The 16220-nt window shown below is 45.1% G+C and overlaps 1 protein-coding gene across 3 annotated transcripts in view; it reads right to left on the bottom strand.

Moving 5' to 3' along the window:
• Positions 1-9293, bottom strand: part of RNF8 (ring finger protein 8) — a 38611-nt gene extending 29318 nt beyond the window's left edge. For all 3 annotated transcript variants that reach the window (XR_004056861.1, XM_010389712.1, XM_010389713.2), the window contains exons 1-2: positions 8973-9293; positions 2683-2811 (exon numbers count right to left, since the gene is read on the bottom strand). Coding sequence is in view for 2 of the 3 variants with exons in the window: in XM_010389712.1 (XP_010388014.1) it covers positions 2683-2811; positions 8973-9083 (240 nt within the window). In the remaining variant the exon portion in view is untranslated. The remainder of the gene's footprint in view (positions 1-2682; positions 2812-8972) is intronic.
• Between the last annotated feature and the right edge of the window lie 6927 nt (positions 9294-16220).

Below are 16220 nucleotides of genomic sequence, written 5' to 3'. Positions count from 1 at the left end.
GAATTGACCAAAACCTACACAACTAGAACTATCCTCATACTGTGTGCAGAGTTAGCTGTCCTCCAAGGGTTTTTTTTCCTATATCTTAAGCCAATTTTAAACCAAAATAACATTTCTTGCAATTTTTGTAACTATACTTAAGCTCTCACTTTCCAGCCATTCCAGCAGATAAGAGAATGCAGCTCTGAGTGTTAACTTATTAGAAACACCTATCTCTTGAAAGAGACTTGGCAAATGACTTCAAACACAACCACAGCAATAATATCCTACAGCTGAAATTCAGGTCCCTTATCAGCAGAAGAGGGCTGCCATGGCATCATGCCAGGAGGAAGCCAGAAAGGGGGCATCTGTAATCAAAAGAAAAGTGCAGAGGGGAGGGGGGATTTACTTGTAAGAATTGTTCCATCAAAACACCCCAGTCCTAGCTTCTCTTAAAAATCAGTTATCTCACAATCACAGCTAAAAAGTTTAAACAGGTTGTTAAGAAACCTATCTTTCCTTTCTATTGCCTGAGTGAGACCTCAGAAGAATCACATGGTAACAGCAACCCTAGAAGGAAGGGTACAAAGCAAACATTGGAGAGTGAGCCCGGAGCACAGTCATGATCTGATCTTGCACAGGCTGCCTCTGTATCCCTGTGGTTGACATTTAAATAACACTAAAGTTGATCAGCTGTTGGCTTCCCAACCTATGAAAATCTGCTAATCCCATAAGTGGATCACATCTACTGCACATAACTAAGAAAAGCAGCAGCAGAAAACTCACCTCTATAATACTGTAATCCCAACTCTCATACAGCCTACTCTGATGAGGAAAACATCTTTTCCTAAGCTGTTTTGATATACACTATTTCAGAGGCTTTAAAATCTTGCAGCTATATTTTAAATATGCATAATTAATTGTTTGACGTCATAAAGCCAGTATAGCAAATTGCTTACGTACTTTACTGGTATTTGCACAGGGCATAGCAGAGAAACTTAAGTCCTGGCTCATTATAGAGAAGGACTTGGGCAAGACAGTTTATCTCTCTGGGCCTCAGATTCATCTGTCTACATAAGGGGTTAAAGTAGATAATGCCAGTGTCAATTTTTACCCCACTCATGGTGCATTGCTGAAAGTGCTGAACCTATTTACTTAGCATTTGTGTATTGTCTCCTTCAATACAGTGCCAACTCAACTTAATTCTACAGCAGGAAGATACTTTACAACAGCTTAAATCTAGGAGTTTTATGCATGCAAAATGAGGCTGCTGGGCAGACCTGTGGGATATCCTCCCTTCTAATGGTACCTTTAAAATCCTAACTGGGGCAGTGAAGCAATATGAAATGGTACTTAAAGACATGTTATACTTCCTAAACATGAACTGTTTATGTTAGAATTTCTCTCACCTCATAGTCTATATTTTCATCATATATCCTGGGTGCTTATATATCTGCACTTTAGGTATTTTCTTTTCTTTTTTTTTTTTGAGACAGAGTCTTGCTCTGTTGCCCAGGCTGGAGTACAGTGGCCAGATCTCAGCTCACTGCAAGCTCCGCCTCCCGGGTTTACACCATTCTCCTGCCTCAGCCTCCTCCCAAGTAGCTGGGACTACAGGCGCCCGCCACCTCGCCCAGCTAGTTTTTTGTATTTTTTTTTAGTAGAGACGGGGTTTCACCGTGTTAGCCAGGATGGTCTTGAACTTCTGACCTCGTGATCCGCCCGTCTCGGGCTCCCAAAGTGCTGGGATTACAGGCTTGAGCCACCGCGCCCGGCCCTTCTTTTCTTTTTGATAGAGACAGGGCTTCACCATGTCAATCACACTGGAGTGCAGTAGCTACTCACAGGTGCAATCCCATTGCTGATCAGCACAGCAGTTTTGACCTGCCCTCCTTCCAACCTGGATCAGTTCACCTTCCTTAGACAAACAGGTGGTCCCCTGCCCCCAGGAGGACACCATATTGATGCCAAACTTAATGCAGACACCAGAACAGCGTAGCACACTATAACCCAGAACTCATGGGCTCAAACAATCCTCTTGCCTCAGCTTCCCCAGTAGCTGGGACTACAGGCATGCACCACCACGCCCAGCACATTAGGTACTTTCTAATTGCTGGGCTTTATATACTATTGCACCTCCCTCAACACATTTACCACTAAACTAGTGGTTTTCAAATGTGTCTAAAGGAGAAAAACCCATTATTCAAAGGAAATCTTCAGAACACCAACATTTAAAACATGTTTTAAAAGCCAGGGGAGGTTGCTCAGATTGAAAGGAATGAGGAAAGCAAGGAGCTAAGTGCAGTCAGATCAGTTTCTCCCTTCTCCCCCTGTTCACTGAGCCGTAAGTGTACTCCAGAAGCATTAGCGGATTCTGCAGATTCCCAGGGTCTCTGGGAGCTTCACCTCAAACAGGCTGATTTGCCCAGTAACTTAGTCTAGTTTCTGGAATAGGACCTACTACCCCAATTCAGGTATTCTCCTCAAGGTAACAAACTTCAACCCAAATCAAGAGAAATTATTTTAGTATAATCTAATCTCTGGCAGCATATGGAAGTGGCTGCGCCTCTGGAAAAGGAAACTGGATGGCCACGAAAGAAGAAGTTATACTTTTGAATTTTATACCATGAATTACCTATGCAAAAAAAAAAAAAGTAATTTAAAAACAAATAAAAGTCATCAGGATTCTGTGAATTCTCGTACCTTGTTGTCCATGATTGTCCACTGGCCCTCAGGATTCTGCTTCAAAACACAGTGGTTTCGAGAAATCATCAGGGGGCAGATTTTTGATACCAGTTGGTATGTGACACCAAATCCTCGTCCTACAGTCACCTGGGAAGACAACAACAATGTAAGAAATACAATCAGTCATTGTGCTGAAAAGGGAGTGCCTTTACAAATCTCGTCAACCAGCAGCATATGCAGGTCCTGACTTATGAAACCAGACACCTGTGGAACCAAAACAGTGCATCAGCTATCTCCCCTTCAGCTGCCATGAGAACCACCAAATAGAAAAAGGCAAACAGTTGTGACAAGAAGAGAAAGCTGAAAAAGAGTTATCCATGTATCTCAGGGTTGGCAAGATCTTGAAAGGTCATCTGGTTCAGTGACCATGAGATGGAGGAATTCTTTCTACGCATCCCATCAACTCATAAATACTGCCAGTAACTTTATGTAAGGCAGGCCCTCCAATTTTTAAAATGTCTCTGACTTGGCATCTTTCTCCCTGTAAATTCCATCCATTGGCACTGGCTTTGCCCTGGCACCATCAGGAAATCTCCAGTCCCCTTTCAATGTCACAGCTATAAAGTGAACCCTGAGTTTTCTTTTCCTGACTCTGTATTCCCAGTTACTTCAACTTAACTCCCAGGGGATGGGCTTGAGTCTCTTTGCCATTCTAATGAGTCTGTGAAAGGACTGCTGGTTTATCTTTATTCTTGGAAGGCATATTAAGAAAAATAAACTTAATTTCTATTACACAGCCAAACACAAGTGTTACTTTCCCAGTTCTAGAAATTATCACTGGAGCATATAAATTGCATTAGCTTTCACAGCAGATCTAGTACACTGCCAATGTATCCTCCAACTTAGGAAGGATTAAATTTCTTGGTCTCCCCCTCCTCCAAGAAATGCTATGCTAAGTCATGTCTCTTCCGTTCTATACTTGATCGAATGGAAAACCTTGGATTCAAGTGCAGGACCTTAGATTGATTCCTACTAAATTTCATCTTGCTAGTTCAGCCTATCAAACCAATTTGTCAAGACCTTTCTGAATTTTTAATCTGCCATCAGATGAGACATACTTAATATCCCTTCCACCAAATTTATATGATATGATGCCTTCTATACCTTCTTTCAAGACACAGAATGGGATGCAGCCAAAGGCAAAGTTTTCAGGAAAGCCTAGTAAACACTAACCCACACAGCCTGGATATACCTTTGGCCAGTTATAATTCAACCAAAAGTCTTTGCATTGGAGTACATATTCTCTGTCTTATCCACAAGAACAGCTTGAGAGCTTCTGGAAAAGGTTGAAAAGAAGCGCCAATTCACATCTATCATACTTTCCTGTTGGACCAGTCTAGTTCATAACAACCCTGTGAAGGAAGGAAATGAAATTCTTCTGAGATCCAGATCACAGAATTCCCTGCTTCTTCTTCTTCTTTTTTCTTTTTTTTTTTTTTTTTTGAGACGGAGTCTTGCTTTGTCACCCAAGCTGGAGTGCAGTGGTGCAATCTTGGCTCACTGTAACCTCTGCCTCCTGGATTCAAGCGATTCTCTTGCCTCAGACTCCCACGTAGCTGGCATTACAGGCATGCACCACCATGCCCGGCTAATTTTTGTATTTTTAGTAGAGATGGGGTTTCATCATGTTGGTCAGGCAGGTCTCCAACTCCTGACCTCAAGTGATCCGCCTGCCTCAGCCTCCCAAAGTGCTGGGATTACAGGCCTGAGCTACCGCGTCTGGCTCCCTGCTTATTCTTTTTAGTGCACAAATGACCTCTTTAATGACCCATACCACAACCTTAACTGGGAACTTTAAACCAACTTTAGCTAAAAACTGCCCTCTTCTCTTCGTTTGAAGATCTTTCAGAATCATGCGTGTCCTCCTCAGTCCCTCAAAGACCACTACGACTCACTGACCTAATCTATTCCTTCCCACAAACTCTCATCTCAGTATTGACAATACCATCCAATCAACTATTCAACCCATAACCCAGAAGTCATCTTTGATTCATCTCTGTCCCTCATCCCCACACTGAAATCACTGGTAAATTTTATGGGCTATAATCCAAATATGTCCTAAGTCTGTTCATTTCTATCTCTACAGCCACAACCTTAGTCCAAAACACCTGGCCTCCTACTGTTTCTGTTCCCACTCTAGCCCCCATAAACTTTATAGAGTAACTGGAATAGAAATGTAAACATTTTAAATCAGATCATTTTCCTTCTTTCCTTAAAACTGTCCAATCATTCAAACTTCCTTCCATGGCCTATAAGACCCTGAAAGTCCTGAGCCCCTCTACTCTTTAGTCTTAACTCATATCACGGTGCCAACATTAGCTGCTCCAGTCCCTCAAACATTCTTCTTGTTGTTGTTCCTTAAGCCCCTCTCCCTGAAGTGCCAGCCTACCCGAGGGTCTTTTCACTTAGCCCCCTGCTAAGAACACTCTTCTCTCAGATGTTGCATGGGCTCCTTATCTTTCATGTTTCAGCTACTCATAAGCCTACTCTGATCACCACTGTCTAAAGTTGGTTGTCTGCTTCCCATCATATTTCTTCAGTTATTAGGATGCTCTTATCATAAACCAAAATTACCTTGCTTATTTTACTTTTCCCCTCCGTGCCCTTAACAGAATATAAATTAGATAAGCAGGGACTTTATCTGTCTTGTTTACCACTGTGTTTCTATACCCGGCATAGTGTTCAGTTAAGTATTTGAGAATGAATGAAAAAATAACGAGGTCTTGCATATGAGTCCTCAAGATTTTAGGGTGGGTGTTTCTATGTCAGAAGTTAGAGACTGTATTTATTACCACTGGAAAATATGGAGCAGCAGCTGGAACTCATACGGTCTCCTTGTTCCTCTCTAAAATGTTGTGGCGACCACTCCACCAATACTGAGCACAAAGTTTTTCAGTTCTTTCACACTCTGCCAGAATTATATTAATTATAGAAGTTCCTCTGAATACACATGTCTGTTAAAATTGGAATGGTTAGGGATTTATCTGTCATCCATATTCCGTAAAATTTCTATTTAGGTAGCTTTATCTCTAAGAGAGGAAGCATCTCATATATTACATGCTAATACTGGAGGGGAGACAGCCAGACTGCCATTGTGAGTAGCCTGGGGAAAACAATACCAAAAAAGTGGAAGAGTGCCTTTTTCTGAAACTGCCTCCAACAGACTCTGAACCCAGAAAAAGGAATCCTTCTTTTATATCCTTCCCTGCACTGCCTGGTCTTAGAATTTACCTTGGTACTACTGATATTTCTCCTATACTATAGTTAAAGAGTGCAGTGAGGTTAACTGGAAATCTCAGGACCACTCAATGGAACACTAAATTTCCCATGGGAACTGACTGCTGACCTATATGTGAGGGGTTGTTTTCATTTACAATAGTTTTGTAAGCATTTGAGCTTACATACATTATTGATCTAAAAGATCATCTTGTCCTTGCCCACCTTCACAAGACTATCTCTTTCCTCCTGGGCACAATTCCTACTGTTTCTCAAATAACAATATGGCCAGGTACAGTGGCTCACACCTGTAATCCCAGCACTTTGGGAAGCCCAGGCGGGTGGATCACATGAGGCCAGGAGTTCGAGACCAGCCTGGCCAACATGGCGAAACCCTGTCTCTACTGAAAATACAAAAATTAACTGGGCATAGTGGTGCACATCTGTAACCCCAGCTACTTTGGAGGCTGAGGCAGAAGAACGGCTTGAACCAGGGAGGTGGAGGTGTGATCACACCACTGCACTCTAGCCTGGGTGACAGGGAGTACTCTGTCTCAAAACAAAACAAAACACCCCACAACAAAAGCCCCCAAACCAGTAAATATAACCATCCTTTCCCTTTTTTCCCTTGGGGCAGAAAATTTAATGAAAACTAAATACAAGAGAAGAAAAGGAAAGAGAAGGTTCTGTTGTTTTTCCCAAAGGCCTAGATACTTTATAGTACCTGAGAAGTAGCTAATTTGCAATAAATCTCCATTGGTTTTTCCACCAAACTCTACGCATTGCTTTAACAAGCTTAAAGCCACTTATTTAGACAATTTACTACAGTATTCTCACTAATGAAATGAAAGGAACTCTGTTTTATTATTTTATCCACAACATCTGAGACTAAGAACTAGAAAGGCAGGGAGCTGACCTACCTTTGCTGTTATAATGTTATTAGCATACCTCTTAAAATCTTGTGCAAAACAGCTTGTGCTACGATGTGGGGACATTACAATAAGTACAACTTCTTCTCTTGCCTTTGATTCAGACTTCTTTTCAGGCTATGCTACGACCTGACCTTGCAGGCAGCCAAGCCTGGCAGGCTTCTCCTACACACAGGTCCCTGAAGCCAGCCACAGTCTTACCACTGTGTCTTTACCATTCACTCCGTTTGCACGGGTCCCTCCCCATAGAAGTGTCCCCACAAAGAACTATCAAATGGTTCAGAATATGTCTAAGAGTGCTTTGGAGTCTTCCTGCCCTTCCTACAGGTGCTTTAATTCTTCCTCCCCATCCCACCTGCCCAAGACTGCAGTACTACCAAGCTATTCAGAAGAGTCATAAATTAATCCACAACAATTGAATCTAAAGGAATAACACTTGCCCACTAAGTTACCTTATAAAGTTGTGTGTATGCAGGAATCACACTAAGTAATGTATGTGAAATTAACTAATAGTTATACACGAAAACAATTTATTTTTGTGTGTAGTATTCAGGTTATCATTCAGGTGTTCGTGTTTTAATTTGTTAAACTTCTCACAAACATATGCTGTTGGAAAGGGCCAGGCAGGGAAAGATCAGTGCTCAAGCTAAAAGACTGAATGCTTAATGTGGACTTTTAGGCACTAATACCTGGATAGAAGAGGTATTTGGGGGCAGAGATGTTTTCTTGGTGTTCCTCAAATCACAGCACACAAGTAACCCTTTATAACACCCCCTAATCGAGCAAAATTTGAGCCTGGACATGAATTCCTCCTCTGACTTGAAGAACTACTGCTCTGGGATGGAATTAAATAATCCACATCTTGGCACTTGATCATACAGCCCATATGGATGTTCTTAGACTGCTTCATTGTATAAATCCTCTCTCCCCACTCAAGCCTTAAACTCTTCGAGCGCAGAAATTTTATTTGTCCTCATTGTACACCAAACAATGTTAAATACTCAAGAAATACCTGGCAGACTGAATTGAGGCGGTACGGCTTATAGGAAAAATCTACCCGAACATACATTAAGACTTAAAAGACTTACTGAATTTACAACATCATGACCAACCATCCACTTTTACTGCGAAGAGAACTTTTCATACAGATTATTTCCAAAACCCAGGTGGTTCCCAGGCATGACAAGCTTGTCCCTGACCCAGTTCTCCTTCTCAACCTGATTGCAATCTAACTCCCTCCTCCCCTCTCTCGCCCTTTCAAGATGCACCACGCTGGTGCACCTTTCCGCTTAAAAATTTTTTCATTTGCAACTGCATTAATAAAGACGACAGGCAGCCTCTGGAGAGAACTCTGAATCCCTGCCCGACCCACCTCAGGGAGGGCCACTCGGCCGTACCGAGCCTCACCGGAGAAAGGTGGCCCCAGCCCAAGTTGCCCATGTTCCTCAGAGTTGGGAAGGAAGAATACATTTCTACGTGAAAGTTTGATTGCTTTAAGGGACAAAGCCCAAAACTTGAATCGTTTTCAAAACAAACTCGAGAAAGTTCACGCGCCGGGCCCTGCCTCGGCTTCCCTGCGGCTCGCGGCCCCCGCCACCGTTCCCCGACCTGGGGACCGCGGGGCTCCGTGCGCCCTAAACCGGATCTGGCCAGCCCCCGCCCTCCCCTCCTCGACACCCCCACGTCTCCTCACATTCTCTGCGCGTCCCTCTCCTTCCCGGCCCCGGCCCCGCTACCCGCTGGCCCAGGCCTCTCTGGACGGGGCCAGCTTCTCGCCCCACAGGCCGCGGGCCAGGGCCTCCGTCCTCACCCCAACCCTTGTGGCCCCCCAGGGCTCCCCAGAGCCGAACTCTCTTTTCTTTCTCTCATTCGGCTATTTCTCCCCCAAACACCTCCCACCGCAGACCCTTCAGTCGCTCGCGCCAGAACCGCTTTCTCCCTTCTCTCCCCAGGAATCCACCCCCCACAGACACTTCGCTCCTCTTCCTGGTGCCCGCCTCCTCTCTGCCATTCATTCAGCGCAGCAAGGCACCTTCCTCCCTCCCCGGAGCCCCGCTCCCTCCAGCCCCTGCCCTCCGCCCCACAGGACCCCTTCCCCCGTACCTCGCGCCCATCTTCCAGCAGCAGCCACCCGGCGCTCATTCCCACCCGCCGCAGGCACCAGCTCCGGCCACCGGCGCGGTCTCCTGTGACGAAGAAGCCGGGCTCCCCCATCGCCTACTCGACCCCGGGGGCAGTCAGCACCGAGCGAGACCCCGACCCAGGTTCCGGCTGCCTCTGTGCATCCTCTCAGCTTCCATATCTAAACAACAGACAGAAGCAATCACCACACGCTCGCGATCGCTGCGAATGCAGGCTCCGCTCGCCCGCCCTCGGCCAGGAAGCAGGAGCACTGCGCCTGCGCAAGAGGACGGCGGCCGCCCTGAAGCAAAGAGGGTGAGTTAGGAGCCAATCCGGCCCTGGGCGGGGCGGGCGTGACGCGAGGGCGCTGCTCCCCTCACAACTTCCCTCGCCCCCACAGAACCATCACCTCAGTCCTAGCCGCCCCAGACTGGAACCTCTCCTCACCTTTCCTCTTTTTAAAAAAATCATGTAAAACTATAGCCCACTTTTAAACAACTTTAAACTTTCCATCAGATTTAAGTCTGCCTAGTCTGTTCCTAAATAGTCTCTATTTTGCACGACCTCCTTATATTACCGAAGTAAAAAATAGATTACACTAGGCAAATCTACAAAGACACAGAGCACAGTTACCTGGGGCGAGGTGTGGGAGCGGGGATTGAATGCAGATGGGCTTGAAAAAATTGGAGGAAAGCGGTAATAGAAATGTTCTAAAAGTGGATTGTGGTAACAATTGCACAACTGTGTAAGTTTATTAAAAAGTCATGGAAGTGTGGCCGGACGCAGTGGCTCACGCCTGTAATCCCAGCATTTTGGGAGGTCGAGGCGGGCAGATAGCTTGAGTTCAGGAGTTGTGACCAACCTGGCCACAAGGGGAGACACCGTCTCTACAAAAAAAAAAAAAAAAAAAAAAAAGGAGGAAGGGGGAGGAAGGGAGGGAGAGAAAGAAAGGAAAAAGAAAAATTAGCTGGGTGTGGTGGTGCACACCTGTAGTCCCGCTACTCGGGAGGCTGAGGTGGGAGGATCACCTGACCCCGGGAGGCAGAGGTTGCAGTGAGCGGACATGGCGCCCCTGCATCCCAGCCTGGGCGACAGAGTGAGACCCTGTAAGGTGAAGTGAAGGAAGTGTACACTTTCAGTGGGTGAATTTTATGACATGTAAATTATACTCAATAAAACTGTTAATTTTATTATTACTATTATTGATTAGAGACAGAGTCTCACTTTGTCACCCAGGCTGGAGTGCAGTGGCGCTATCTCGGCTCACTGCAACCTCCGCCTCCGTGTTCAAGCGATTCTCCTGCCTCAGCCTCCAGAGTAGCTGGGATTACAGGCATGCGCCACCAAGCCCGGCTAATTTTGGTATTTTTTGGTAGATACTGGGTTTTGCCATGTCTTCTGGATTCAAGCGATCCAACCGCCTCGGCCTTCCAAAGTGCTGAGATTACAAGCATGAGCCACCGAGCCCCGCCAACTAAAAAAGCTGTTTTTAAACTCAGCCTCTCATTTGGATTTTCCATATAGTGTGATAGCTGCTGCCTGTAGTGAGTACCTCCAATGGTTGAGCCCCTTTTGTCTTTTCAGTTTTCCAACACCTAGTTAACAATTTCTTTTCTTTCTTTCTTTCTCTTTCTTTCTTTCTTTCTTTCTTTCTTTCTTTCTTTCTTTCTTTCTTTCTTTCTTTCTTTCTTTCTTTCTTTCTCTCTCTCTTTTCTTTCCTTCCTTCCTTCTTTCTTTCTCTCTCTTTCTTTTTCTTTCTTTCTCTTTTCCTTCCTTCCTCCTTTCCTTCCTTCTTTCCTTCTCTTTCTCTCTTTCTTTTTTTTTTTTTGCACAAGGGGAATGAAGGAAAACAATTTTCCTAAATAAAATTCTGTCAAAAAAACAGCCAGGCCTGGACATGGTGGCTCATGCCTGTAATCCCAGCACTTTGAGAAGCCAAGGTGGGCGGATCACCTGAGGTTGGGAGTTTAAGACCAGCCTGACCGACATGGAGAAACCCCATCTCTACTAAAAATACAAAGTTAACCCAGCGTGGTGGCACATGCCCGTAATCCCAGCTACTCAGGAGGCTGAGCCAGGAGACTCGCTTGAACCCAGGAGGCAGAGGTTGCGATGAGCTGAGATCTTGCCATTGCACTCCAGCCTGGGCAACAAGAGTGAAACTCCATCAAAAACAACAACAACAACAACAAAAACACAGCCAGGCATGGTGGCTCACTCCTGTAATCCCAGCACTTCGGGAGGCCGAGGCAGATGGATCACCTGATGTCAGGAGTTTCAGACCAGCGTGGCCAACGTGGTGAAACACCATCTCTAGTAAAAACACAAAAATGATCCGGGCATGGTGGTGAGCACCTGTAATCCCAGCTACTGGGGAGGCTGAGGTGGGAGGATCCCTTGTACCTCGGAGGCAGAAGTTGCAGTGAGCTGAGATCACACCCCTGCACTCTAGCCTGGGCGACTGAGCAAGACTCCGTCTCAAAAACAAATACACAAACAAAAGAAAACAACAAGAAAAGAAAATATTTACACTAAATGAATTACACAGCGTACAATAGTAAATGGCTAACTTTTACTGAGTGCTAAGTGCCAGGTACTAGGCCAAGCACCCTACGTACTTTATTTGTCCTTTGCAAACAAAAAGAAAAAAGAAAAATTAGCCAGTTATTAGTGGTTACAATTATAATCCTTACGTTAGAGATGATGAGAAAAGAGGCACAGAGAGGTTTTGGTAATCCTCCCAAAGTAACAAATGAAATGGCGGAGTAGGATGTCAATTCAAGTCTGTTTCAAAAGTCTAGTTTCCTAACCATGGGTGCAATCCCAACCTGGAATGTTTTATCTGTGTTGCACAATCAGATCAAGAAATGCAAGCCCTGACATCACAGAGGGCCAGGAACACTGGTGAGAGTCATAGCTGCACTCATGGAGATGCTTCCCTAAGCTGTGCATAGGTATCTGTTGGTGCCCCCACCCCACCTTAGCATTCTATCCCAGGAACAGCAAGCACACCTAGAAGCCGCCCTGACATTTAGTCTGTGTGTCTCCTTAGGCTTCTCTTGGCTGTGATAGATTCTCAGACTTTCCTTGTTTTTGATGACCTCAACAATCTGAGGAGTACCAGACAGATATTTTGTAGAATGTTCCTCAATTGGGATTTGTCTGATGTTTTTCTCATGATTAGACTCAGGTTATGGATTTGGGGAAGGAAGACCACATAGGTAAAGTGTCATTCTCATGGAATCATATCAAGGGTACATGTTATCAACTTGAACTATCCCTGTTGGTGTTCATCTTGTTCACCTGGCGTTTCTTATTTCTTGATCTGACAGTGCCACGCAGATAAAACTTTCCACATTGGGATTGCAACCATGGTTAGGAAATCAGTCTTTGGAAATCTAGGTAGTTTTTGTCAGGTTTCTCCATTGTAAACTTACTTTTTTTTTTTTTTTTTTTGAGACCGAGTCTCGCTCAGTCGCCTAGGCTGGAGTGCAGTGGCGTGATATCCGCTCACTGCAAGCTCTGCCTCCCGGGTTCACGCTATTCTCCTGCCTCAGCCTCCCGAGTAGCTGGGACTACAGGCGCCCGCCACTACGCCCGGCTAATTTTTTTTTTTGTATTTTTAGTAGAGACGGGGTTTCACCATGTTAGCCAGGATGGTCTCAGTCTCCTGACCTTGTGACCCGCCCGTCTTGGCCTCCCAAAGTGCTGGGATCACAGGCGTGAGCCACCGCCCCCGGGCTTTTTTTTTTTTTTTTTTGTTGAGACGGAGTTTCACTCTTATTGTCCAGGCTGGAGTGCAAAGGCGTGATCTCGACTCACTGCAATCTCTGCCCCCCGGGTTCAAGCGATTCTTCTGCCTCAACCTCCCGAGTAGCTGGGATTACAGGCATGCGCTACCACGCCCGGCTAATTTTGTATTTTTAGTAGAGACTGGGTTTCACCGTGTTGGCCAGGTTGGTCTTGAACTCCTGACTTCAGATGATCCACCCTCCTCGGCCTCCCAAAGTGCTGCGATTACAAGCGTGAGCCACCACACCCAGCCTAAATTTACTCTTTTTTTCTCTCTTTCCACACTGTACTCTTTGGGATGAAGTCACTATTCCTAGGCCAAATTTAAGGAGTGAGGAATTCTGCTGCATTTCCTTGACTGCAGGGTCTCTACAGAAACTGTCTGGAATTCTGCATGAGAGTTTGCCTCTCCTCCCCTGTTATTTATTCAATCACTTATTTGTGTCAGGCCGGGTACGGTGGCTTATGTCTATAGTTCCAGCACAGCACTTTGGGAGGCCAAGATGGATGGATCACTTGAGCCCAGGACTTCAAGATGGGTCTGGGCAACAGAGCAGGACCCTCTCTCTACAAATAATAAATTAAAAATTTAGCTGGGTGATGGTGGCACGCACCTGTGGTCCCAGGTACTTGGGAGGCTGAGGCAGGAGGATCGCTTGAGCCCAAGAGGTCAAGGCTGCAGTGAGCCACTGCACTCCAGCCTGGGTGACAGAGCGAGACCTGTCTCAAAAACAAATAAATAAAATGAAAAATATATCAGTGTGAACCCATGGATATTTATTTTATACTTTGGGTTATAATCTCATACTGCTTTATTTTGTTTCTCAGATTGTTCCTACTTTGGCCATTGAGAGCTCTTTCAGGTGGCTATGGTGTCCTTTTGACATACTCCCATTGTTGTGTTTTGCTAAGTACTTCCTTACTTTCTGTCACAAGATGCCCTAGACCTAGAATCAGCTATTTTTTTTTTTAATTATTTTATTTATTTATTTTTTGAGACAGAGTCTCGCTCTGTCGCCCGGGCTGGAGGGCAGTGGCCGGATCTCAGCTCACTGCAAGCTCCGCCTCCCGGGTTTACACCATTCTCCTGCCTCAGCCTCCCAAGTAGCTGGGACTACAGGCACCCGCCACCTCGCCTGGCTCGTTTTTTTGTATTTTTTAGTAGAGACGGGGTTTCACTGTTAGCCAGGATGGTCTCGACCTCCTGACCTCGTGATCCGCCCGTCTCGGCCTCCCAAAATGCTGGGATTACAGGCTTGAGCCACCGCGCCCAGCCTAGAATCAGCTATTTCTCCAAGGATCTCTGGTTCCTTTTTTGGAAAATGGTATTAGAAACCAAGAAACTCTCGGCACTAGGTGCAGTCATTGCTAGTGGGATGTCATTGTTTCTAGGCCTTCTCAGCTGACACGGCAAATAAATATATGGGTGAATACTAACCTTCTATATACACATATTTATAAATGTTTATGCATATATACACATTTGTGTTATATGTGTGTGTGTATCTTTAAGCTAGGCATGAGTTCATTCTGATGTCTTACCACTCTAATCCATTCCCAGAATCATCCTAGTTATCTCCCCTTGTTTATCTGTAACCTTCTACTTCAAAAGTGAGAACCCAGAATCCCACCATCTGCCATCCCTTGACTTAATCTTCCATTTCCAGTATACATGTGTAGTGATTTCAGAATTGTTAAGCCATACACTTGTGGAGACAACTTTATCACGTATAGTACAGTACTTATATGCAGGTCTTTTGACTTCGGTCTTACAGACTCCACTCATTTCCAAAGTGGCTGAGGTTAGCACCCTTTTCCCTCAAACCCCTTCAGAGAGGTTGTTTCATACATTTGTAATACAGTTAGATTAGATTTTTTTTTTCCGAGATGGAGTCTTGCTGTGTTGCCCAGGCTGAAGTGCAGTGGCCCAATCTCAGCTCACTGCAAGCTCCGCCTCCCGGGTTCATACCATTCTCCTGCTTCAGCCTCCCGAGTAGCTGGGACTGCAGGCGCCCACCACCATGCCCGGCTAATTTTTTTTATTTTTAGTAGAGATGGGGTTTCACCATGTTAGCCAGGATGGTCTCGATCTCCTGACCCTGTGATCTGCCTGCCTCGGCCTCCCAAAATGCTGGGATTACAGGCGCGAGCCACCATGCCCGGCCAGATTGTTTTGTCATAGTCTATTCTATGTGGGATCCTCTGACCTGCTAAATGATTGCTTAGAATTTGTATACATTTTACATTAATAATGATTGACTAATGTATACATTAACATAAGGTTAACATAAGGTTAAGGTTCACTCTTACTGCAAAGTTCTATGGGTTTTTATAGATGCATAGTGTCATGTATCCACCATTACAACATCAGAGAAAATAGTTTATCACCCGAAAAAAAATCCTTTGGGCTTCACCCATTCAGTCCCACTCCCACCCACTGTACCCCACCTCACTTGTTTTAACTAAGTATCCTGGAGATTACTCCATAACAATATATACATATATTCCTCCTTTCTCTCTCTCTCTTTTTTTTTTTTTTTTTTTTGAGGTGGAGTCTCGCTCTGTCACCAGGCTGGAGTGCAGTGGCATGATCTCAGCTCACTGCAACCTCCACCTCCCAGGTTCAAGCGATTCTCCTGCCTCAGCCTCCTGAGTAGCTGGGATTACAGGCACGCACCACCATGTCTGGCTAAATGTAGTGTTTTTAGTAGAGACAGGGTTTCACTATGTTGGCCAGACTGGTGTCAAACTCCTGACCTCATGATCCACCTGCCTCGGGCTCCCAAAGTGCTAGGATTACAAGCGTGAGCCACCACGCCCAGCCTCTCTTTTTTAAATTTAATAATAATTAAACAAAAAAATCCCTCAGCCTCCCAAAGTGTTGGTGTGAACCACCGTGCCCAGTCCCTCCTTGACAGCTGTATATTGCTCTATTGTGTAGATGTTGATGGCTGTTGTGAGACCTTAGTTCTTGTCTTCTTAGTTTAAAAGAATTTAAACAAGAGACACACAGCAGGAGATGCAACATAGAACAATTTATTGCAAAGGAAAAAGAATATTTTGAAAGTTAAGTGCAGAAGAGGTAGTCCACCCTGAGAGAGGATTCAGGGTGGGGCAGCCAAGACTGGCACTAGGGAGACTCCCTTTACGGGAGACTTACATCCTTCTTAAAGGATTGGAAAGAGGTGTTACTAGGAAGCATGCTCCGGGTGGTCCTCTGGGTGCACATGTGCAGTAGCCGTGCCTGCCTATTCATTCCCCACGTCTCATTAGCACCTCACATCTCTACCCAAGGGTGTGGTTTTTACTATTATGATGAGCAAAGGGTCAGTCTGAGGACAGGTAAAATCAAAATATGCATGCTGTCTACAGGGGAAATTCTCTACTAGAGACAACTTTGCTTGAATGAGCTTGACTACAATGTGAATGCTGGGGCTT

The sequence above is a fragment of the Rhinopithecus roxellana genome, chromosome 4 (genome assembly GCF_007565055.1).
Source record: "Rhinopithecus roxellana isolate Shanxi Qingling chromosome 4, ASM756505v1, whole genome shotgun sequence".
Taxonomy (NCBI): domain Eukaryota; kingdom Metazoa; phylum Chordata; class Mammalia; order Primates; family Cercopithecidae; genus Rhinopithecus; species Rhinopithecus roxellana.
This window is presented reverse-complemented; position numbering and strand designations above follow the sequence as displayed.